The sequence below is a fragment of the Haematobia irritans genome, chromosome 1, assembly GCF_050003625.1.
Source record: "Haematobia irritans isolate KBUSLIRL chromosome 1, ASM5000362v1, whole genome shotgun sequence".
In the NCBI taxonomy this organism is placed as follows: domain Eukaryota; kingdom Metazoa; phylum Arthropoda; class Insecta; order Diptera; family Muscidae; genus Haematobia; species Haematobia irritans.
This window is the reverse complement of record NC_134397.1, coordinates 225,348-235,481: the sequence shown is the minus strand read 5'-3', so window position 1 is coordinate 235,481 and position 10,134 is coordinate 225,348. Positions and strand designations below refer to the sequence as shown.

Here is a 10,134-nt window from a genome sequence, read left to right as displayed (position 1 = left end):
TTCTACAAATCTGCCCTATGGTAACGTAAAGTCTATTTCTTCTTCTTCTTCTTTTCGATTGTTGGCCTATTATCAATATGGACGGACACAATTGAAGTTTCGCAATTCGAAAAGTATTTTTACAATTGGTTGTGGTCGATGCTCTTTCGTTATACTTAAACATACATCAGACAAAGGCTCACAGTTTCGAATCATATCTCCCATTCTGCGGCTACTGTTGTTGTTCTGTTTTTACTGCTTTTGCCTATGCCGCCAGGATGTAGAACATGCCCGAACCCGGAAAATGGTGTGTTAATTAATTGCTCAATTAACTTGATGTTTACCATCTGTTACTACTGGATACAGCCAGACGTAAGTAACACTTTATTCTGTAGCCAAAAACTTGAAGACTCTCCATGATGGTAATGGCAATGCTGATGACTATGGCTATGGCGGTGATGATGACGATGATATGATGAAATGAAGTTACTAAACGACCGATTACACTAGTTTACACTCAAAATGTACATTTGACGAGAGGTGACTTTTCTTATGTATTTTGATCTGCAGATTTCGAAAAAAAAATTTAAAAAAAATTTATGGAACATTTTTTGAGATATCACGTTATTTTTAGATTTTTGCTCTTTTTTCACTAAACTCGATCTCGAGTTAGAAATGTCCGATTATTGGCACTTAAATAACCGTATATAATTGAATCTGTAATAAGTTAAGTACATATATGGGCGTACATTTTGGCAATCTAAGAATTGTTTTCTATACTTTTTGAAAAAAAATCTTAGATTGCCAAAATGAACGCCCACATATGTACTCATGCTGGAAACTGGCGTAAAAAATGGCCAGATATTTACCTTGGGAACACATATGAAATATTTGTTCCGAATTATTTTTGATTATAATGAAAAACGACTTCCTCATCAACTTGCAAAAAAATTACAAAGTGGAATATTTTGGGCAGAAGCCATAAATAAATTAATGCTAAAACACTACGTTGGGAGAATGGAGATAAATTCGAAGTCTGACTGTATGCGGAGATGTGATTTTTTGCTGTACAACATGCGATTAGAAAATATTAAAAATTACAATAGGCAAGCAAGAGAAACTCAAAGGTTTATAAAAAATTAAATCCTTCAAGCGCTCAGTTCCACATAATTTCTTCTCTCAGGAAGAAATTATGTGGATCTTCAAAGATAGAAGTGACCTGATTGAATTGAATGGCAATATATTTCAACAGACCGTAAACCGCTGATGTTCTATGTGCAAGATGTTTGAAACTGAAAACTTACAACATTTCCTAGCCATTGTCTTGCATTAAAAAAATTTAGACTCACGCACTTTAAAAAGGTTTTGCTTACCGAAAATGATCTAATTTATGCTTTAGATGGTCTCCTAATTGCTTGGAAGGGTTTAGCTTATTATATTAGAACTTGTATCCAATACAGAGAACAACTTTTACATGAATTCAATTTTTAAACAACTTATTTCCACAGAAAGAAAGAAGCTTGATGACTAAAGACCATATGTCAATGTCATGTATTCTTACAACTAAATTATTTTTTATATCCTAAGATACCTAAATATATTACTGTTAAATAGATTGTATTGATTTGTAAATGTATAACTTAAGAAAATAAAGAGAGTACTACTACCTATAAGTTAACTGGCTCAAAAAATATCGATATCAAAAAGGGCAAATTTTCTAAAAAAAGCATGTTTTACAGTGACGCTTTTCCGCCAGAAAAGTACAAACCATTGAATGGTCGTATAGATGATACTCTAACGTAAGTAACGTAACGTAAGTAAGAGAAATGACAAAGTTATAAGAAATTTAGTGAACAAATCTGATGTCAAATCATGCAAATACAAGCCACTCACTCACACAAAAATGCATTTTTGTGTGGCCAAGCCAAAGAAACAAGTAATTACACTAAGGATACATTTAGGACCAAATTTCAGTTATAGCGCTTACAATCTATGCTAATATGTCTAATAATCGGATGCAACAGTTTGTTCAATACACAGCTCTGCCAAGATTATGAAAATTCGAAATTATGCTGTCTTCAGGACACTGTGGACTACGATTTTATTTGTATATGACAGTACATAAACACTAGCAGTGGGTTAATAAACCGTGATATTTACCTGTATTTAGCTATAAAACTTTATATAGAAGAAGAGAAAATAATTGTCTTTATATCTTCTGTTACATTAACATCTATTGAGTTATTTCTTTCATAGAAGGCTTACTGTGGCTCATTGATACAATATTTAACAATTTGAAGTTTTTAATCTTTGTATTGATAACGAAAACCGTCATGCATTAAATGTAACTTTTCTTTTGGTCAAAATGTATGAACCCATTTATTAAAAACCGCATTAATGTCCAGCAAATAAAGAACATTATCTTATAACGCGGCGACTCAAAATCTACTGAGAACCACAAACACGCAGACACGTGTTGCCTTAAAAAACGTTGTGTTTTTTTGTCGTATTATAGGTTTATATTGTAAACATATGAGAGTAACTCCATGTTGTGTCTCTCTCACGCTAAGAAAAAACTAGTGGTTTTGGATATACCATGTAAAGTTTCATTAATTTTATGAAAGAGTTCATGCACCCTGAAAAAACAGTGAAACCACTACGAAGAAAACCTTTGGTTAATTTTAGAAAATTTTGAATATTAAAAAAAAGAAATGTTAACTAAACAGTATTACAAACGCTGGCATTAGGCCGATATCACAAAAATAAGTAAATATTTTTCAATAAATTCAAGAAAATTTATTAGACATAAAAATTGGTGTTAAAAATTGCAAGAATGTCTTTATTGACATACGAAGTTCATGATGGATGCATTTATAGTAAAATTTACAAATTTAAAGAAATAATGAACTATTTTGTGAAAGATACGAATATAGTAAATCTTTATGCTTAATTTGTGTATAATTTTTCCCCGTTTAGAGAATTCACTTTTTTTGAGTGCACAATAATAAAAATTTCATAATTTAATAACAATTATTTACAAAAAAAATATATTACGTAACATAAACGTATGGAAGCGTCCATAAATTTTTAAAAATGTACAAACTCATATTTTATTTTTTCAAAATATTTACACAACATATTAAAAATAATTTGCCTAGACCACACATTATATATAATGATCGACTCAGAATGGTTTCCTTAATCAATCTAGTCGAGGTTGTCTGTGCATGCATCCATTTTTAGCTCTCAATTTCATATGGCGTTTTCTGCCATGTAGAACACGAATTTAAGACAAGACAAAACATTTCATATACAACCATAAGAAGAACTCTGTCGCATCTTCTTATGGTTGTTATATGTGACGAAAATTCGCTTCATATCGAAGGTAGAGGTGGGCACGTGAGTAATAGTTTACTCACGCAATCTCGCGACTGAAAAATCTTATTCACGCACGATATTGATTGGTAGGACTCGCGCACACTCACGAAAAGAAAATTTTGTATTCATGCACGAAAACGCCGTGACTCACGCATAATTTTATGAGTAATTTACCTTAGCGACGTGTCTGAAAACATGAGCATTATTTAAATCTAGAGCTTTATTAAACTCTTAACATCCCAGGTGTCACTAAAATTGTAAATGAATTTAATTCTTAAGCGCTTTATGTTTGTGAGCGGGATTATTTTCGAGAGCGCAATTCGTCATTTTGGTTCACGCACGTCATTTTGGTATGTTAATCACGCTCACGCATATTCACGCCGTTGCCATGAGCGTGACTCATGACTCACCTGTGAGTCACGACAGTTTCGTGTCACGTGCACGCCTCTAACCGAACGCATTATTCTTTAACTATGACACAATTCAAGTTGATTTTGGATCATTGGACATTCGATACTATTACCAAAGTTGTTAGAAGAACTCTAACAAACGATTCCACCGAATTTACGAATATTGTTGGGTTATTCGCTACCAGGTCAGATCGTAAAACTCTGTCGAATCTTTTTATGTTTGCGTAAAATCAGTGACGAAGACCAAAGTTTCTACATTAAATAGTGTGTGTGTGTGTATGTGTGATATATTTAATCACCGAAGATATGGCATTGAACTTTCTGTCCGGGAACATCATATACACTGGCGAAGAGTTCAAAAAGTCAATTGTTGAGCATTTAGTTGGCAACAGCATCACCAATGCCTACACCCGCATTACCATCATACCATACCAGCCGACCGACAAGTCTGTGAATTTATTATCTAGCTCCAGCAAAGAATTAATTGTAATATTTTAGCATTTTTATTAGCATTCTAATGGCAGTGGGTGGGTGGGTGTTGGTAGTCAAATGCTTCGATACTTACCTCTCAATGTGGCCAGCTGGCCACGAATAGCCTAAGCAGCCGCCCGCTTCTTCCACAAGGTATCTAGCATAGAATGCGAATAAGGAAACACTAAAATGGTATTATTTGTGAATATACTTGTGTGTGAGAGAGTGAAGTCACACACGCACTCATGTGTACATTCATATGTTTTTATTTATGATCTGTTGGCCAAAATCACGCGGAGTGAAGTAAAATGGTATGCCTTAAACTAAGTGTTGTCCCTGTCTGTTTGGAAAGATGCCTTAAAACTAAATCAACCTCAATTTGGTCGACCGTGCTTTTCTATGAATACGCCCTCACCCCCAGCTCTAGGCCACTTTTATGGGAGGGATAAGGACTGACAGCTGCCTAATGATAACAGTGTGTGTGTGTGATGATTATTTGCGTTTGAATGAGACCCTACCACATGGAAAGATATTTATTACTTACAAGCTAGAGCAGTTCACATTTCAGAGAAAGTGAAATATTTAAATACTAATTAAGTACCGACTATCAGTTACTTATACCGAGAAGTGTGTCGTTGTGTATATGAGAAGTGACGATTATATGTCATTATAGGTTGTTGCCGAAACGCATAGATACAGATGTTTTCATCCTTGTGTGTGTGTGTGAGTCTATGTACAGAATAATAAGAGTGCGGAGGGTACGTGGCCAAAGTTTAGCCTTTTTTAAATTTGAGCAGCAGAATACTTAGAACAAGGAAGACTACAACCCAAGATGAAATGGAAATAAATCCAGCGTACACTGAAGGGTTCGATATATCCCAACCACGTTGTAATATTGATCGTAATGACTCTGTGGGTTTGGTTAGCGGCAAGAAGAATGTGATGAACTGCAGCAAGGGATACATGCCCTCAATAGGCCAGATTATACCACACAGCATTACAATGGGTAGGAAGGAACCCATAGCCACGTAGGTTGCGGTACGTTCAGTGTCCACGGCACATGCAATTACAAAACCGAAGCACATACCGCACAGACCATTCAATAGGCACAGACCCACTACAAGCCACATGTTGCCCACAACCGTCAACTCAAAGAAGTAGAAACTGACAAGAAGTACAAAGATCATTTGGGTAAACATAACGGTGAATTGGGTGAGAACTTGAGACAGCAAGATCTCGGGTCCTGTGATTCCAGCTACCAAACACCTCTCCAGCATGCCTTCGTTGCGGTCTATCAACATGGCGCCCGAAGTTACGGCCACAGACAAAAAGAAAATGATGGTTAGAATAACACCAGGGGCTGCAAAATCTGTGAAGTTTGGATTGTTAAAGCCATAAATGGGGTTATTCCAGTCAACAGGCACTCGTCCCAATTTGGGATTCAAATCGCAGTCAATCAGCATGTTCTCTACAAAGTCGAAGAATGTGAACTGCAAGTCCCTGTACAAGAGTGTGGAAATCTGTTGATCTGTAAAAGAGCATGCAAGACTAAATCACAATTGATTCTAACTTGGAGAAGGAAACGTAACACTTACTTGACATGTCTAACCTCACATCCAAATCGGAGGCTTCCACTGTGGCATCATCGGTATAACGGGCACTTTCCGTACGTTCAACCAATGCATCAGAGTAGTTGCTGCGAAATACTAGGGAGCCCCAAGCCTTGCCTCTCCTAACCATTTCATGGGCTTCCTCGTCGCTGTTCGTGAAGGTCTAAATGTACAGAGAGTGAAAATGAAAACAAACTTTAATAAATAAATCAAAGGATCTGGTCGGGGCGCTTATTCCTTCATTCACAATTTCATTTCCTACTTCATGACAAACAAGGAGTTGGTTTTTTTTCTTCATGTGACACCTGAATGGTTGAGGCAAAACCTCTTTCCCATTTCTTATAGAAAAATGTCTCGGTGCATTTATACCTCCGACTCCTTATTCACCACTCGTACCCGTCCTCATCTTTGGCTTATACAAAGGCATTATAACCGTGCCCAAATGAGATTAAATTCGTCATGGGTTTTTCATTGCCTTCAGCTCACATGAAACATTAGCTTAAATCCAAAAAATGCTTTTAAATGTCGAGTGAATTGAAATGGCCGTGATTCCCACATGGAGGACATACAATATTTTGAGTATGAGTGTGTGTGTGTATTTGGGCATGCGAGGGCGTTTGTCGCGAGCTAAAAGCGTTTTAACGTTTCAAATTAACGACGGCAAATTTGAGCTCCGTACGTTGCCCAAGGTATTTTTGTCCGTCCGTCTAATACGGTCGTTAAGTGCACTAATGAGCTGACCTGGCCATATGATAATTTTCTTTTGCAACTTTTTTTTAATACTTTCGCTCATTTAATAGTAGGCTCAGAAGAGCTTGAATTTTGTTATTGGGCTACAGCGGAGACCCAAAATAACTTTTTCAAAAATATATAATGCCATATATAATGGTAATGTAGGGCTTTGAATCGTAGTGTGAATAAAAATTTGGATTTCTTTTGGGAAAATCAAGAACTTGCTGAATGTTTCCATAGTGCTTGAGAGATGATCTATAGAAATCAAATGTCCTAGTTTTCTGTCGTACATTTTCGCCGTAACCATGCAAAAGCTGCTCTCAACATTTAATGCAGATTAATTAAGATTAAGATTAATCCACTTTACTTCAGAATCCAATGTGGGCGAGCCATTCAAAGGAATTTAGTCATTATTTTTATGCTAGACCTAACACTGTAATGAACGAGTTTAGCATATTTGGACAATAACTATCTGAAAGGAGTTATGTATCTTTTTTCTGAGTGTTCTTTCTTTGGGGCAATGTCTTTAGGAACATTGCACACTTCAATGATCCTGGTCCCATCGATTACAAAAACTCTTTGCGGGAAAGTTAACGCAAACCCTAGTCAAAAACTTTGGGGAATAGTTTTGTCGGATTACAATTACTCTTGAGCCTTTAATTACTTATGGGGTTTTATGGCACCACAGCTACATCGATTTCCAATTTACCCAAAGACACAGCAGCAGAGAATTACCATCGTCTTGCCTTGTTTGGCCAAGTAATTTGTCAAAATCATTACGAAATAAAAGATGTCACATCCAACGCTATGGTGGTTGGGTGTTAGCTGGCTAATACTCTTAATTTGGTTATTACCTATCTGGGAGTTCATGGCATTGTAGGTAGCGAGTCTGTGTGCGTGTGTTTGTGCGTTCGTCTTTGGAAAGGACCTTCTAGCCTCTGCTACTTCTCGTTTATTTCGCCATTTGTCTTGGTCAAATGAAGACATACTGCAGGAGAGTATGCTCTATTCTCGCCGAGTATAGGAGGATTTTGGGGCTTAATGTTGTCAATTTTATCCCTCGGAAGTTGTCCGAATGATGGACAAGTAACGGACGAAATGGTCCATGCCTGGCGATATGGAATGAGGCTAAATGGTCATAACCTGCAGCACTAAATGAAACACTTAAAGATTTAGCACTTGGTTTTTGTGTGGTCCACATAGTTGAGCCAAGAGCATTGTCAGATGTTTCCACTGCTACTTGGCCTGTTGTGTGTTATTGCTATCCCTGTCGTGTTTAACAACGTGTCCTGGTCTGTCCATAACATGGCATTAACATTTTGACAAATTGAATCAAATTACCTGACGATGTTACATCTTCTTTATACACCTCACTACAAGATTGTGCCATGTTGCAAGGACGCAATAACGAACACGTACACGCATTGCTACAGTGGTGGGCAAAATTATTTGCTCCTAATTTTGCTGGAAATTGTAGGTTGGTCTGGCAAATAACTTAAGAATTGAACAGGGTGGCATCAACAATTTCATGACTAGTTTTATTCTCCTCAATCTTGTCTATGTGTTAGGCGACACCGTACATCAGCTTTTATGAGCTTTTTCGATATACCGAGGTTGTGACCATGTACGAGATTGTGCAACAAATGAAAGTAAATTTTTTGTTGCACTTTCAATGTTGGAAATTTCAGAAATTTAGCATATTTCCGAATAACTTAAAAACGACGCAATATATTTGCATAATTCGTTTTCTGTTTTTGTTTTTTAAGAATAAATTGGCAAAATGGCTTACACTGAGAAAAAATATGAAAATATGAAAAGTATATAGAAAAGTCAACATAAAAAATAATCATACTTCAAAATGTATTAAATTTGGTTATCTTTCAGGAACAGGAGAGGCACGGTGGTATTCTCAAGTAGTTTCGTTATATCAATATTTTTTCCTGGTTTTAATTAGCCTAAAATTGCACATGATATTATTTTTTCGCCCATAAAAAAATATGAAAATATGAAAAGTATATACACGGATGAAAAAGACTGTTTTTCATATGTTTGGCTATAAACATTATATGTTTGGAACACAAATTTTTAAACACAATATTTTTGAGTGCAATCATATAATGTTCATAAACTAGCATAACATGTTTGGGACATATATGTTAATATGTTAGAACATATTATGTTTGGGACATAAAATGTTTTTAAATATAATATGCTTGGATGCTAACATATATTAATTTAGAAATAGCCTATAAACATATATGTGTTTAGTAGCTTGGAGCGATATTTAAAAGGGAGCGATATTGAATTAAGTTGGGGGTTGTTGCTTGTTATTACAAAATTAACATTTTATTTTTCCTTGGGCAATTGATCAGCTACTTCTTTGATCCTTACAAACTGTGTGGTCCGCTGTTCGAATCCCCGTCCGGCAAAAGGTAAAATTAAAAAAATCATACAATTGAATAATTTCTTCTACAATGTTTGTATTACAGAAAAAGGTGCTAAGAACTAAAAAATCTCGTGGAAGTGAGAAAGATGTGGGGGAATATACAATTGGGCAGAAACAAAATTTTGAGCATTCAGGTCGAAAACCTATGTTGTTAGCACCTATATTACCTGTTTATTTTCATAATTCATTATGATTGTAAATATATAAATAAATAAATAAAATTTTGAGCACAATATTGTTTGGGAGAATTTTTTTAAGCATATAATATTTTTGGGTGCAAAATGCTTCCAAACATATTATATGTTCACATAATAACATATTGTTTTTTGGAAGACACCATTATTGAATTTGGATGCAAAAATACAAAATGTTTGGGACTTAGACTACCCAAACATATATTGTTTAGACCAATATGCTTTCAAACATATTATATATTGGAAGAGATCAAACATATAAATGTTTGGGCAATACCCAAAAATGTATATGCTTGAAGCAAAATATGTTTGGGAGTATATGTTACAGATGCGCTTTTTTGTGAGCGTGTAGAAAAGTCAACATAAACAAGTATATACGGCCGTAAGTTCGGCCAGGCCGAAGCTTATGTACCCTCCACCATGGATTGCGTAGAAACTTCTACTGAAGACTGTCATCCACAATCGAATTACTTGGGTTGCGGTAACACTTGCCGATGGCAAGGTAGCTTAAAACTTCCTAACACTATCTTCTAAATTGCAAGGTAGTCCATACGTAGTATGTATATATTAAACTAAGAAGGCCGATTAAATACGTATATAATTAAGTTTGACAAAATTTTGTATAAAAAAAGTAAATTTTGAGTTTCTATAGAAATAAAATTTTGACAAGATTTTCTATAGAAATAAAATTTGGACAAAATTTTCTATAGAAATAAAATTTTTACAAAATTTTCTATAGAAACAAAATTTTGACAAAATTTTCTATAGAAATAAAATTTTGACAAAATTTTCTATACACGCAAAGAAAAAAAACGTTTGGAAAACGTGTACCGAAAACGTTTTTCTTTTGTTAGAGTTTTTTGAATTGCTTCGAAAATTTTAAACTTTTATCACCAAAAAAATTCGTTTGTTAC

At 35.1% G+C, this 10,134-nt stretch overlaps 1 protein-coding gene across 1 annotated transcript in view; it reads right to left on the bottom strand.

The window, feature by feature from the left end:
* Positions 1 to 4,428: 4,428 nt before the first annotated feature.
* osy (ABC transporter oskyddad) overlaps positions 4,429 to 10,134 on the bottom strand; it is an 80,428-nt gene continuing 74,722 nt past the window's right edge. The window contains exons 8-9 of the mRNA XM_075288666.1: positions 5,834 to 6,011; positions 4,429 to 5,766 (exon numbers count right to left, since the gene is read on the bottom strand). Of these exons, the coding sequence (XP_075144781.1) occupies positions 5,012 to 5,766; positions 5,834 to 6,011 (933 nt within the window). The 3' untranslated portion in view covers positions 4,429 to 5,011. The remainder of the gene's footprint in view (positions 5,767 to 5,833; positions 6,012 to 10,134) is intronic.